The following is a 14,094-nucleotide window of genomic DNA, read 5'->3' on the forward strand; positions in this document are numbered from 1 at the left end:
TGCTGTCCTCTAGGACTTCATGTTCTGCACATGTGACCTCAACAGAAGCAGGTGTTGTGTTTCAAAATATGCCTGTACAGCACTGATTAATGTTAGGAACACTAAAGACCTTGGTAGAGAATGGATCCCTAAAATGACAAGTCATTAATTTTTTTTTCTTTATTAAGAGTTTTTTAAAAATGTTTCAACAGAGCAACTCATCAGTGGGATGGTAAGATACCTTTGGTACACATTAAAAACAGTGAGATGAATTTTTTGAAATAACCATATTGGTCATTGTACAATTCAACATAAACAGGTAATGCTACAGGTCTCCTGTGTGCCAAAGTGTTGCTCAAGCTATTCTATAAATAAATAAAGAAGGTTAGATTTCTGCTTAGAAGACATTATAATTTAAAAAAAGGCAAAGCTTTACAGCTGAGGTAGCAGTGATTTAGAGAGGGAAGGTGAAACTTAATAGGCAACCTGACTAGAAATGTGTTTTGCTGTTTCTAAAGAACAGTGAAAAATTCCAGGCTTATAAATCATAAAAATAAAGAAGTTCTTTTATAAGAAAGCAGACACAGAATATTATGGGTTTTCAGTTTTTTCCCTGTTGCCTTCAGGCCTCATTACCTGAATGTAATGAATTTGCCACATATTTCAATGAGTAGTACTACTACTTCTGTGCAAGTGGAACGCTTAATATTCCTAGGCATGGGCTTGAGGATTACAATCATGGAATAATTTAAACCGACAAGTAACTCTGGAGGTAATTTAATGCAGTCCCTTGCCCCAAACCTGTCCAATTAGGTTGCTCAGGGCCAAATTTTTGATATCTCCAAGGATGGAAATTGCACAGCCTCTCTGGCCAACCTGTTCCATTTCTTAAGCACTTTTCTTGTGAAACATTTTTTTCTTATACCTAGCCAAAGTTTCTGTTGCTGCAACTTGTGAACATTTCCTCTTGTCCATTTGCTGTACACCTCTGAAAAGACTGTGATCCTGTCTTTTCTCCAACCCCACTTCCTCATGGATAATAAACTTCACCACTTCTCTACTCTGAGCGGAGTTCTGTCAGCACCCCCTCCAACCATTTTGGTGGCCTCTGCTCAATTCACTTCAGCCTGTCTGTCTTTCTTGTGCTGTGGGGACTCAAACTGGACAAATTGGCCTCCAGATGCAGTTTCACAAGCCCTTAACAGAAGGGAGTAAACTACTGACTAGACTCTTCCAGAAAAACACAGCAAAATGCTAATCTTCATTGACACAAGTATGATCCTGACTCACGCTCATTTCATTATACACCCAGATAAGTCTAGGGTGTTTTTGCCCAACTCATGGTTTTAGGAGATACCCAAAATGCTCCCAGCCAACTCGTAAGTGTAGTAATGGTGACACAGTAAGTTCTATCAGCAAATGTGTTAAGATGTTATATTCCAGAACATTCTTCCAGAAAAGTTCATATATTGAAAGAGGCCTCTCTTCATAATGTAAAACCCGCTGTGCTATTCTTAAATGCTGGCCAGTGTTTAACCCATTGATTAAGTCTCATGGGATAAGATTTGTATGAACAGCTGAGGGTCAAAGGAGGACAGAAAACAGAACATCTTTCGAGATTAAATCCTGTTTACTGGTTTGTTCCTCTTACTGCACAAGTGATTATTAGTCTTAGCTGCCCTCACAGACTTCCCATTTCCTTTATCAAACCAGACTAGAAATCCTGAAGGACATGGGCAGTTATCATTTGAAAGCAGTGAAGGATGTGGATCCAGAAATGTTTAGGCATCTTTTCAAGAAGCTTATCTTTGTGATAAGAAAGACAAGTATAATGTGGCAATGAGATACATAGTTGTTAACTGCTTGCGATCTGGCAGGATTCTTGAAGTAACTGGCAGCAAGTGTGGGATTTGTGTGGAATTTGAAAATAGCAGCCAGCTCCCTGAAGGAGTAGTTGGAGCACAGTACTTTTAGATTCTTTCAGCACTTGTGATAGAGAAGGTATAGCATGCTCTGCCAGTTGCATGACTTTACTAGTTTTAATAAGGAAGCCAGATTCTCCAGCTGTTCAAGCAATATTAATAAAGAGAAGGAATCTGACTTCATTCATATTGGGTAGCACTTTTTCAGTTTTAATAGATAATACCCTGATTTTCACTGTATCTTTTGAATGAAGGTACTGGAAAATGCATTTCTAAGACAATATCAAAATAGCTGCCATGTATAGTACTACTTGTTTAAATGCATTGAGAGAAGACAGAGTGCTTGAACATTAAGATAACTAAAGTATAGGTAGTTTTCTGTATCCACATCATTTGTCATTTTCAATTTTAGAGTAACCAAAAATAAGCTGGGTAGTTTGTATACATATGATAAGATAGATCTAGTAGTTTATGATTTAAAAATCTAATACTGATATCCTCACATTGAGGGAGGTTTATATTTAAGGCTAGTGACACTGAATTCAGTGGTATAATTGGAAATCCAACTCACAGTAAAAATGGAAAAATATGATGTTAATTTTGTCCTAATTTTAAATATTCTTGAGACATTTATACTAAAAGGTAGTCCAAATAAATTAAAATGCTGAAAATATTCATATTGGAAGAAAAGTGACAGAGAGCAGTTCTTGTAATTCTAGAATGTTTCAAAATTAAAATATTGGTCAGGCTGATTTTTGAGTACTCATATTTTTAAACTAAAATCAGCTAGAAAAACAGGAGCAAAAGTTTATCTGTATTAATTATAAAAAATTATACAAGCAGTACGTTTTGCCCATTAAGAAAACCCTTGTTACTTTGACAGCCAAGTAGCTTGCCTATGAGCATAAGAACTGTTTTTATTTTACTGCTATTATAAATGTATTAAATCATAACAAACCAGTGATGCATCCAAAGATCTAAATTATCCTTTTCAAAAACTGTAAATCTTGTTCTCTTACTGCTTTTTTGAAAGGACTGGTGCTAGTAGAAGTTTTTAAACATACCTTTTTTTTTAAGGAGTGCTAAAATAGAGGAATGACATTTTTAGAATTTAAGATTAAAGCAGCAACTAAGAGATTGCTAATTTTTGAAAGAGTAATGTATAAAATTTGAAACCACCTACTCCCAAAAAAGGACTAAAAATTTGTGTTCTCTTTGTGTCCAGTTCTTTGATCAAATTCAAACAGAATGATATATTAATACTACCCTTCATATTAGTAGTGTGTACTAAAGTTTTTCTTTGAGATTGCAGAATTTAACTCTGAGCCTTATCTGAAGGGAGGAGAAAATTTTCTTTAATATTAGAGGACAAAGTAGAAAACCTTGAATAAGCACCTGTATTAACATGGGTTTCTGATGAAACTAAAGGAATGAAAAAACTTATTTTGAACATTTGTTTAACAAGAATTCTTATAATAAAATTTGAATAGTAAATCAGTTGACACGTGGATTTTTTTTTTTATATATCAAAACTTCATTTCTTAATTGTATGTGGTAACGTCTTTAAAATCTAAAGAGGACTGCCTCAAGAATTCAGATTGTGAATTGCTTCCCTGATAATATACATTTCAGTTATAGGCAAGACATTGTCTTGTAAATTGATGTTTTGTTTTCTCCTGTTGAAAGAAAATCTTTAAGGAAAGGTCGATTTAGAATGTATATGACAATCTTTTTTCAGGTACTGTAAAAACACAGAAACCTTTGAGAGTCCAAAGAAAGCATTCTTTTTAAAGTAGAAATGATAGGCCATATATTCTCTCTCTTTTTAAACTCTTCCATTTGTGGTTTTAGTTTTTAGATAGTATAGCTAGAAGGGAAGGGAAGGGAAATTAGCTGTTTCTCAGTGAATCGTGATATTTGTCCTGTGAGAATTAGTATATCTGTCTTGGGAATCTACCTTAGGGACTGGTAACAAATTATTTGTTTGGAAATGTCATTCCTGTGTTCTACTAATTATCAATTTTGTTTGGATTTGTTTTAGTATTTATCTTCATTGGTTTTCTTTTAGGGGTCACAGTTTAAAATTCATAAATTAGTCATCATAAAAATCAACAGAAAAGGTGTCGGGGTTTTTAAAATTATAATCATCCTGTGTGTTGAGCAAAAAATGAGAAACAAACAACAGTTCTACTTTTCCATTTCAGCTCTTGGGTAACAGGAATTCAGAAAATGATGGAATATGTTCAAAAAAAAGTAGATCAATTAATCAGGCAGCGTCCAGATTATAAAGAACTTACTTTGAAGAAACAACGATGGACTGCCTCACTTGAAGATCATCTAAATAAGGTACATCATAATATCATTGAATGTTTTGGGTTGGAAGGGATCTTAAATATCCACTAGTTCCAAGCTCCATGGGCAGGGACACCTTCCCCTAGATGAGATTGCTCAAAGCCCCATCAAACCTGGCCTTGACTACTTTTAGGATGAGGTATCCACAACTTCTCTGGACAACCTGTGCTAGCACCTCACCACCCCCACAGTGAAGAATTTCGTCCTTGCATCTAGACATACCCTCTTTCAGTCTGAAGCCATTCCCCCTTGTCCTAGCACCCCAAGTCCTTCTCCAGCTTTCCTGTAGGGCCCTTGAGGTACTGAAAGGGTGTCCCATAAGGTCTCCCAGCAACCTTCTCTTCTATGGGCTGAACAACTCCAACTCTCTCAGCCTGTTGTCATAGGAGAGGTACTCCAGCCCTCTGATAATCTTCATGATGATTATCATCATCATCATCATACTTAATGCATTCATGAATTGCATTTCCATAATTTAGGTATACAAAAATTAAAGTTGACTCCAGTAATTACAAGTAAAATATTGGTTTGTTAGAGAGTGCACAGTTGTAGTTAGAATGCTGTTATCAACACAAATGAACCTAAAACTGTTCTGAAAAATGCAGCTGTTTCCATGAGAATGTTTTACCGGTGATGTTCAATTAAGTGTGGATTTGCTTGGATAATGAACTATTATAATTTGTTCTTTTGGAAAAGAAGTGAGCAATCAGGACTGTGACCTGCATGAGGGTTTCCTATACTGTTTCTATGTCTTCTCTTTCATTTGGCTGAAGATAAAAATAGAAGTGTGTCAAAATTGGGTTAATAACCATGGTGACTGAACCACAGCAAATTTTTAGTAAAGCTGAAGAAGATTCTGTTCACAATAAAAATTCCTTTTATTAATTAAGCTACCCAATGCATGAAGGGCAGCACAACCTTCTTTAAACTGTTAAAATGCCATGTAGTATTACAGACTCTTTTAATGACTTGTCAGAGATGGAATAAACACATGGGTCCTAAATAAATTTCCGTGTGTGAATTCAAATTAAAAAATACGATCTTTTAGCAATGTTCATATGAAGGAAATCCAGAGTGTAGACCAGAAAAGTAAATCAAATTTAATGACTGAATAATTAAGTCTGCAATCTGATATTTTGTATTTGCATGATGTTTATAATTAACTATTCTGAATCAAACATGAAGTCAATTTGCCACAAATTTATTTATGTATAAATGGTGTAGAAGAGTCCTCATGATATTGGAACACGGTGAAAAAATATTATTAAGTTTAGCTGAAAATAAAATATTTGCTGATAGCTGCTATTGGTCTTCTAGAAATGATGTCACTGGCATCTTAAGCTGAAAGTTCAGTTATGAAGGTAATTTTTACTTAAAATGTAGGCTCCAATCTGAACATAAAGTTTCAGTCTGTGGTTTGTTCTAGTCACTTTGTTCCCAGCCTTGCATTAGAGAACATTTTGGAGACTTGTGTCATAACACATGATTTTTCATTGCAGTGAAGAGTGTTTATTGTTATATTCCTACCAAGCAACACATTTCTCATCCTAACCTTCTAATGCAAAGTATCCCGAAGAATCTCGTGCTAAATTCAAAGGCCTCTCAACCTTATGCAGTAAAGTTTGAACCTCAATTGGCAGCCACTTCTTAAGAAAAGTGTTACATGTGAATGCACTAGTCTAATAATACCTATATGTGCTATGTCTGGTATCAGCTGCCTGTACTCTTCATAATCTGTTTTATTATTATAATGTATATGTAACATCTGAGAGTGACAATTAAATGGAATTCTGTGCATGCATCTGCATAAAAATAGGTGGCTTGACTTGGCAGAGAAGCTTTCTATGTACTTCCTGAGAAAAAACCCTGGAGCAGAATAGAGATATTTCTTCTAGGGCTATAACATGTAGATCATAATCCAGGTGTGCCTTAGTGAAATCACAGGCCTGAAACACTTAGGGTAAAGGAAAGCACCCTCAAGAAAATGAGAGCAAACAGGAGGATTTTTTGACCACACCTGTTAGAACTTTCTTGGGAAAAATAGGAGATTTTTCTTCCTTTATATTATAATCCCTGACATTCTCTGACTATAGATGATATTAAGGCACGAGTTTCACCTTTACTTTAATTCTTCTCCGTATCCTGCCATTTGAGGTTGAGGTGTGTGGGCAGGAGGGGGGGAAGTGGTGTGTAAGTGAGCAGCTGCTTTGTACTCAGTTGCTGTTTGGGTCTACTTATATAAATTAACTATGTAAATAATACTTTCAAACGAAGGTGTCGCAGTCGGTTAAAAAAATCACCGTGATGCTTGCAGTTGGTACGGAGGTCGGCTCGTATTTGTGTGAGGCAGAAAGAGTTCTGAACAAACATCTTGAACTGGCTAAACAAACAAAGGTAAAAAACCCTTCAATGATTTTATGTACTTCTAGAAACAAATGCATGCTGTCTGTAATTCTAAATAAGGTGAGAGACTGAGAGTTTTTTGGAAAGAAAATAGGTCTATAGTTTATTTTGAAAAGTGTAAGTAATGAATAAAACCATAGATAACATTAAAAGTCAGTCCTTATATCATTTGTTTTCCCCATTGTCTCTATCTCATGATGTTATTTGTTACTGCCTCAAGATTCTAGTACCTACCCTTGATAGAAAGGGATGAATTGGCAAAAAAAAAGAAAAAAATAAATACCATAAGGGGAAACTGTGAAGGGGGCTGTAAAGTTGCTGTCAGATATTAATTGGTCATGTTAGGAGTGCAGCCACAGTGTGAAAGCACTGCAGCACTCAGCTCTGTAGTGAGGCTATTTTTAAGTCACATCCAGGGCCTTTCCAACTCCCATAGCAGTACTGCAGTATCTGAAAGTGTTTTAAAACCAGCTGAATCCCCTCCACTGCCTTGACATAGGTGCATATTTCATCCCTAAGCTGAACAACATGGCAGTATGCATTTTAGGACTATGTATTTTGAATTCTTAAAACTCCATTACTCCCACAGAGTTCTCTTTTGTCTCAGGCAACTGTTTATGGGACCCAAGGAATGGGTCCAGGGTACCTGTGGAAATAAAATTCACTTTAAAGAAATTCTGGAGAGCATATAGTAACAATATAAAAATCTCAGCAGATGAGAAAGAACCTCTTTTTGTTCCTCAAGATCGTATAATAGTTGTTAGTGTCTTTTCTGCCAAATTTTTGCATGCTGGGGTGTTACCTTTGTTTGTTGCAGTGTATAACCTCCCCTGTCAATAGTAACTTGTTCTACGTATTCTTTCTGTGGATTGTGATATGCTAGCTTTCAAAATAGCTATTTTAATAATATCATTTGTAGGAAAGAAATGGATGTTTTCAGCATATAATGTCCATTATGAGCTCTTCAAATAAGTAATTCAATTATATAAGCAATCCTAGTGGAAATTAACAATGTGATATCAATAACAAGTCCTTTTCAGTCATTTTACATATTTTTCTGTTTCTACCCTTCAAAGGAAAGTTGGTATGAACTGGAAGCAGCTGAGGGAATCATCAAAGATATGGAAGAGTTGGAACCTGAGCAGGTGGCAACTTTTTCTAGCAGAACTGAACTTCTGAGTAAAGAGCTGAAAAAAATTGAAAAAAATATTAGTTCAATACTAGAAATTCTAGAAACTTATGTGGCCTTTTTAAAGTCAGCTGTAGAGGTATGGATTACTTATTAATTTTCAGACTAGACTGTGAAAATCTAATGAGTGAAAAATGTGCTTACATTGTAATCCGTTTTAATTTTTCTCCTCTGAACATTTCCACTCATTATATATATAATGAAAATACTTCCATATATGTACTCTGAATATTAAATGTACTGATTTTTCTTCATATAACTTTTAAAAATGTGTCACATAGTATGTTGATATAGATACTTATTGCTGTCTTGCACTACTTCCACTGAAGTGCTAATTCATCTGAATGGATTTAAAAATTAAATAAAAAACAACTCTAGCTGAAATCACAATCAATTCAATACCAACATAATTTTGGTAGTTGTGCTAATGATGCCCAGGACAACTAATTTTCATTTTGATCTGGATTCCATTTTAAGGTTCTGCAACAGTGTTTTATATTTAGAAAGAAATTTAAGATGGAATGGAACCTATCAGATAAAATTAGCCATAGGATTTACTTATTTATTGGGTGATAAAATACCAAAAAATTGGATTTCATCTGCTTCTGATTATTGCTAACTTCAGTTACTTTGTATTAAACAGATCTGTGAAAATCAGTGCCTTGATATACTGGTATATAAAATCCATGTAATGTGACAGAAACTGAGCAAATTGCTCCTATCTGCTTGCCATCTACATGTTCACAAGTTATTTAAAACTATTTTATTATTTGATGTTCATAGAGATTTTAGGGACAATGATAGATCTTAAAATCAGGAAAAGATTCAGAGGCTGCTATTCAAATTTATCATGTCTTTATTAATGTTCTCATTATGGCACCTCAAGTTTTGATCTGATTTTTGATGTTTATGTCTTCCTATAGGTGAATGATAGTATCAAAAACCTGAAGGAATTCTATAAATCAAAACAACTGCAGACAAATAGAGAGGCTGAAAATAAAATTGCCATGGAGTCAGCTAATACTCAGTGGCAAAGGACTATAAAGAAGATTTTTTCCACAGAAAATATGGGTTACTATTTTCTTAATTTAGTAAATGTGGTGAGTTTAATCTGCTAAACCATATTGAATATTTTATATTTCCCTGTGATGAGGTCTAATCCTAGTTCTGTGACTGATGGATTGTGATTTCTCCAGTACCTAGTTTTAAAGGGACTGGTGCTGCTAAATACTTTAAAATTATGAAAGTATTATTTGAAGCAATACGAAAAGTTTTGTGATTAGCAACGACAGAACCCTTAATGATCCAGTCCATGCATACAAATGTAATATGTGCAGATATCTGTTTTGTTCATGTTGGAAAGCAACATATATGCAAGTACAGTATAATGTTTACTTCTACTGAGAGGGAAGCAGTCTTTACTGATTGAGGGTATGAATTCTTCTGAAGAAATGGATGTTGGAGCTACTTACAGATAATCTTTCCCATGTCTTTTCATTCTTGGGTTCAGCTACACTGCCTAGGCATCCCTATCTAATTTTCCAACAACCTCTCATGAGCTGATCATTTGAGATGTGCAATCATTCCCTGCGCCACACCTCCTAAACTAACCCCAATTAATGCAGACAGCCTGGATAACCAGCTGTTCTTTCTGGTTTTATAGAACAAACTAGGGAGCAGTTACATAAGGTTGAGAAGGGGAAGGTGGTGGTGCTGCAGCAGCTTGCAAGATGACCTGGGAAAACCTAGTGAAGGAGGGAAAGTGCTCAGGCTGTTAGTGTGGGCTGAAGCATGTGTGTCACAGCTGAATGGAACCAAGCACAGTTAAAATAGTCAGAGTAATGGCAAACCAAATATGTGTAGATATGAGGCTGCACTTTTGTCACTGAAAGTCTTAACATATATTCAAGTTTTATCTCCCTAAAGACCTGGAAGTGTTTTGACACTGTATTTGCTGCTCCCCTGTTCCCATGATATTCTTAGGTTGTAGCATTGAACTACCTGGAAGGTAAAGCGTGGAATAGTAGACACTTTAGCCCCTCCATGCTTCAATGCTGCTTAGTTTATCAGCACAAAGGAGTGGTCTTTTCTTCATCTACTTTGTTTTCCAGTTGGTATTTATTCCCCAAAAGGCCACTTTGGGTAGTTCTATCTATTCAAAAATTACTGTATTTTTTTATGAGTGTTAAACAGCCATCAGATGGCAATAATTCAGTCATTACTGACCTGTTCTAGGTTTTAAACTCCAACTTTAGAGATGTCCTCAGTATACAAATTCTGTTGATCTATGCCTATTTCTAAGAGAAAAGTGCATTTAAATGTAACAGAAATCTTAAAAAAGTTACACTAGAATAACTGTTTTTTTAATTAAGCTTTGTTGAGACTTTAGTATCATGAGATTTTAATTGTATTTTATAAAAATATATGTGGGAAAAAAAATCTGTCTGTTTATTTGCCAGGTAATTGAGTGTTTAATATTGAAAGTAGAAAAATCTGTACAAGTAACAGAAGATATCATTTTTAATCTGAATAAAGAAAGGAAAGAGCTGACTGAACTTTGGGCAATCTGGAATTTTAAAATTACTCAAGTAAAACCCATCAAGCAACAGTGCCAGATATTTAAAGAACAACTAAAAATTGTAAGTAAAATAGCTAGGAAAAAAGCAACTGTGACTGTTATTCATTTGTTTGTGACCCTCTCTTTAACTATTTTAGATATCATTTAAGAAAAAGTGATGATCAGTAAGGTACTTACAATACTTCTCCGTAGTCTGTTCTGCCATTCAGTCATCAGGAAGCATGAAATGTTTTTGATCCTTATTTCCCTTACTGAAATGCATACAAGTCCTAGTCTCCACTTCAAATTTTAAGTTTTAAACAAGTTTAATCCATGCTTTACCAGCAATATTTTTTTCTTTTGCCTTTCTTTTCTTCCCTTTTTTTTTTTTAAAGCAACATTTTATTGTGACTAAATAGCTACTAAACTAAACTGTATCCTAGTGGTTACTAAACTCAAGTCCAACCATATTCATACAGAAAGAGAACTGAAACCTCTTTGGTACAGGGACAGTGTGCAGTGCTCCGTTAAAGCAACACTATCTAGGCTAGTAGCAGAACGAGGTTTGTAGCCACTGTTTGTCTAGTGCAACTTGTCACTGCACCACCACATCTGTTATCACAGAAAATACAGTGTGTGTATGGGTCCTCTAGTCTTGGTGCTTGAATTGTTTTCTCAAGCTGTCTAAAGGTTCCTTATTACCCTGGTCAGTCGGAGGGTTTGAGACAGAGAGGCTTCAGTGACAGCATTTGGGTGTCTGATTTGAGAAAGTTCTTATTACAGATTTAGATTTGAATTTAAATGTGGGGGGTTTTATTCACTATAGTTAGAGATGCTCAACTGTTTGATTATATTTTAGACTACCTGTGGATTAGAGATTCTTCAAGAGGCTCTCCAGCTTGCAACACCAGTTGACCTTGGAAGTGACCTTTTAATTGTTTTGGAACTGCAGAAAAAGATGAACCGAATGAAACCACAGTTTCAGGTGAGAGACCAATCTAGTGGAGTGAATGGTGGATCAAAAGCTCTTTTTGATGCAGTAAATATCCACATTTATATTGACTCCAGAGGCTGTCTGGGGTTAGAATGTTTTGTGTTTTACATGACTTTTCAAAGAGGAAGGGTTTGTGTGTCTTTTTAAGGTAGGGGAGAAGATATTTTACCTTCAGTGTCCACAGAATGTGTTGTGAAGTGTTAGCTATGTATTAAAGTGACTCACAAGCATTGGGGTGATAGAAGTGCAAGGAGAGTATCAGCTTCATGGTTTTGAGTTTAGAGCTGCTGATACTTTATCAGAGTACTGATAATTCAGGCTGAGACACTTCATACTGAACTTCCTACCTCCTGTGAATACTGTCTGAGTTTTAGCAATCCAGTGCCCTATAATTATGTTTGACTTGCTTTCATCCAAGGCTGTTTCTCAGTGACAGCTGAAATTTGTGTCTAGCAAAAAGTGCAATATGTGGAGACTGCTTTAAAGTGTATGGCATTGACTTTTCCCAAAGGCAATTTACAATTGTCAGATGGTTATTTCATCAAATGTAAAGGAAAAATTGCAAGTATATTTGTGCAATTTGAGTAACTTCTGCTATTTTTGCTAGCAACTGAATGCTGAGCTTGAGTACCTGATAAAATTATTAGAATTGCCAAGCCAGAAAGGATTTCCTGTGAAAGAGAATTCTGAAAGAATAAGTGAGCTTATTCATTTCCATCAAACAGTAAAGGATGCAATGATAGAATATGATGAGATTTTCAACAAGACAGTCAAATTCCATCACATTAAAAAACAAGTGAGTATTATATTTTAAAATATACATTCTTCCCATTGCAGTTAAACTCTCTCTGGGTTTGGTCCCTGTTGTCTTTTTTTTTTTTTTTTCCCCTTTTCCCCAAAGAAATAGCATTAATCACCTATTGAACAGAATAAAATTTTTGATCTAAAACTGCATGAAGTTTGTAAAATTTAAAATTCAGATCTGAACCCAAATTTAATTACTGAAACTCACCTCAACAAAGTTCAGGTGGGTAAGGAAGAAATTGTAAGCTATTTTAAACACACATTGCTTTATATGTTTATGTATTTCAGCTGGAATGTCTGTCAAAATCAGGAGAACTGGATATTCCTGAAATATGTGAGGACCCTGAAAATGTGCACCATGCTAAAGCCTACCTTGTGAATTCTCAGGAGAAACATGCACATATTAGACAGCTATATAAACTACTTATTACCCAGGGAGTGGATATCTTGTCTGCAGTGCAGCAGTGTGTGAGTATAATTATAATGATTTGTAAAATCAAGGATAAATGTGGAAGATTGTTGGAGCTATCTGGCTGAATTTTAGATGTACAAAAATGTATTAACTCTCTGAGAAAAATAAAGAGCTTTAAGATCATTTTTTAAAAAAGGAAGGTATAAAATGCAAAACAGTTGATAATTGCAAGATTTCTACCTTTAGAGTTTGAAGATATATAATATTATAAAATATATAATATATAAAATATATATATTTAATGTTTGAAGACATTAAATGATGGAACTTATTTTTCAGTAGTTACATTACAAATTGCTTTTGTAAAGAAAAAGTAATTTCTTTGAATTCTTGCTTTCTTTTTTCAGAGGTCTGTGAACAGATTTACTCTAGAAAACTGAAATAGATTTGAAATAGGGAGGAAATTGATCTTAAAATACCATTGGTCAGGGGAAAAATAAAAAAGCACGACTTTCTGTCCTCTAGTATTTTTTGTGAAGTTCCAGGCCCTGATGGTGGTTTCTTGGATGCCACATCTATATATTAGAACCTACTACCTTGTAAAAGATGTTTTGCGTATTTATTCTCCTATAAAGAAAGATAGCAGAAGAACAGAAAAAGAAATATAATAACCGTGTTACCTTATTAGTGGATTCAGGACTGATTTGCATGACAATATGGGTATAATTTTAGAAAAGAGGTATTTAGTCAGAGCAGAGCTTTCATTGTCCTGTACTAGTATATTTACTTAGGAAGAAAGCAAGACATTCCTTATGACTTGCCTAGTTTATTCACATTGCTGGTCTGCCCTTCAGACTGCATATATTTATTATGGCAGAAAAGAGCTATTAAACAGGTTGTAAAGGACTGTAGTAGGTCATTTCCTCTTTTCTCAGAGAAGACACCATGTTTAGGTTGTGACTTTGACCCAAAACTACTCCCCAGACTACTAGTGGTTGAAACTGCTATGTACTTGCTCTCCTTACAACAGAGGTTTAATAGTTTACTCTGGTCCATTGTGACTGACAAAGCATGTTCTGCCTCAAAATTATTTTATTTTAGATTGGTTAAATCAATACATTTCTTGAGATCAATAAATTTCTTTGTCTATTCCCCGATTAGAATTGCTTGAATGTTTCTGTAAAGAATCTGAAGCAAGAACTTGCTAGATTTGAGTGTGATAGCATTAACTGGAACTCCAAAGCCGATAAGTATGAGGAAGAACTGTCACAGCATTTCCAACACTGCACCGCTCAAGAGGAGATAAATGAGGTAAATGTGATAAATCCCAGCATATTAAATGACTGTTTGAAGGGCTGTTGTGTTCTATAATATATATATCTGTTTACCATTTCCTTAATGCTTCATATGTATCCAGAAAAACAGCAACCTTGGATCCATGCAGGAGCAACACTAATCTGTGTCTCTGCAGTTCAGGATTCT

At 35.0% G+C, this 14,094-nt stretch overlaps 1 protein-coding gene across 1 annotated transcript in view; it reads left to right on the forward strand.

Annotated features, from left to right (window-relative positions):
- The window catches only part of CCDC141 (coiled-coil domain containing 141), a 78,317-nt gene that overhangs the window by 37,495 nt on the left and 26,728 nt on the right, over window positions 1-14,094 (forward strand). Inside the window, exons 12-20 of the mRNA XM_032694031.1 lie at window positions 4,106-4,247; window positions 6,528-6,647; window positions 7,733-7,924; window positions 8,769-8,945; window positions 10,305-10,484; window positions 11,262-11,387; window positions 12,004-12,192; window positions 12,489-12,668; window positions 13,774-13,923. Of these exons, the coding sequence (XP_032549922.1) occupies window positions 4,106-4,247; window positions 6,528-6,647; window positions 7,733-7,924; window positions 8,769-8,945; window positions 10,305-10,484; window positions 11,262-11,387; window positions 12,004-12,192; window positions 12,489-12,668; window positions 13,774-13,923 (1,456 nt within the window). The remainder of the gene's footprint in view (window positions 1-4,105; window positions 4,248-6,527; window positions 6,648-7,732; window positions 7,925-8,768; window positions 8,946-10,304; window positions 10,485-11,261; window positions 11,388-12,003; window positions 12,193-12,488; window positions 12,669-13,773; window positions 13,924-14,094) is intronic.

Source organism: Chiroxiphia lanceolata, chromosome 7, assembly GCF_009829145.1.
Source record: "Chiroxiphia lanceolata isolate bChiLan1 chromosome 7, bChiLan1.pri, whole genome shotgun sequence".
NCBI lineage: Eukaryota > Metazoa > Chordata > Aves > Passeriformes > Pipridae > Chiroxiphia > Chiroxiphia lanceolata.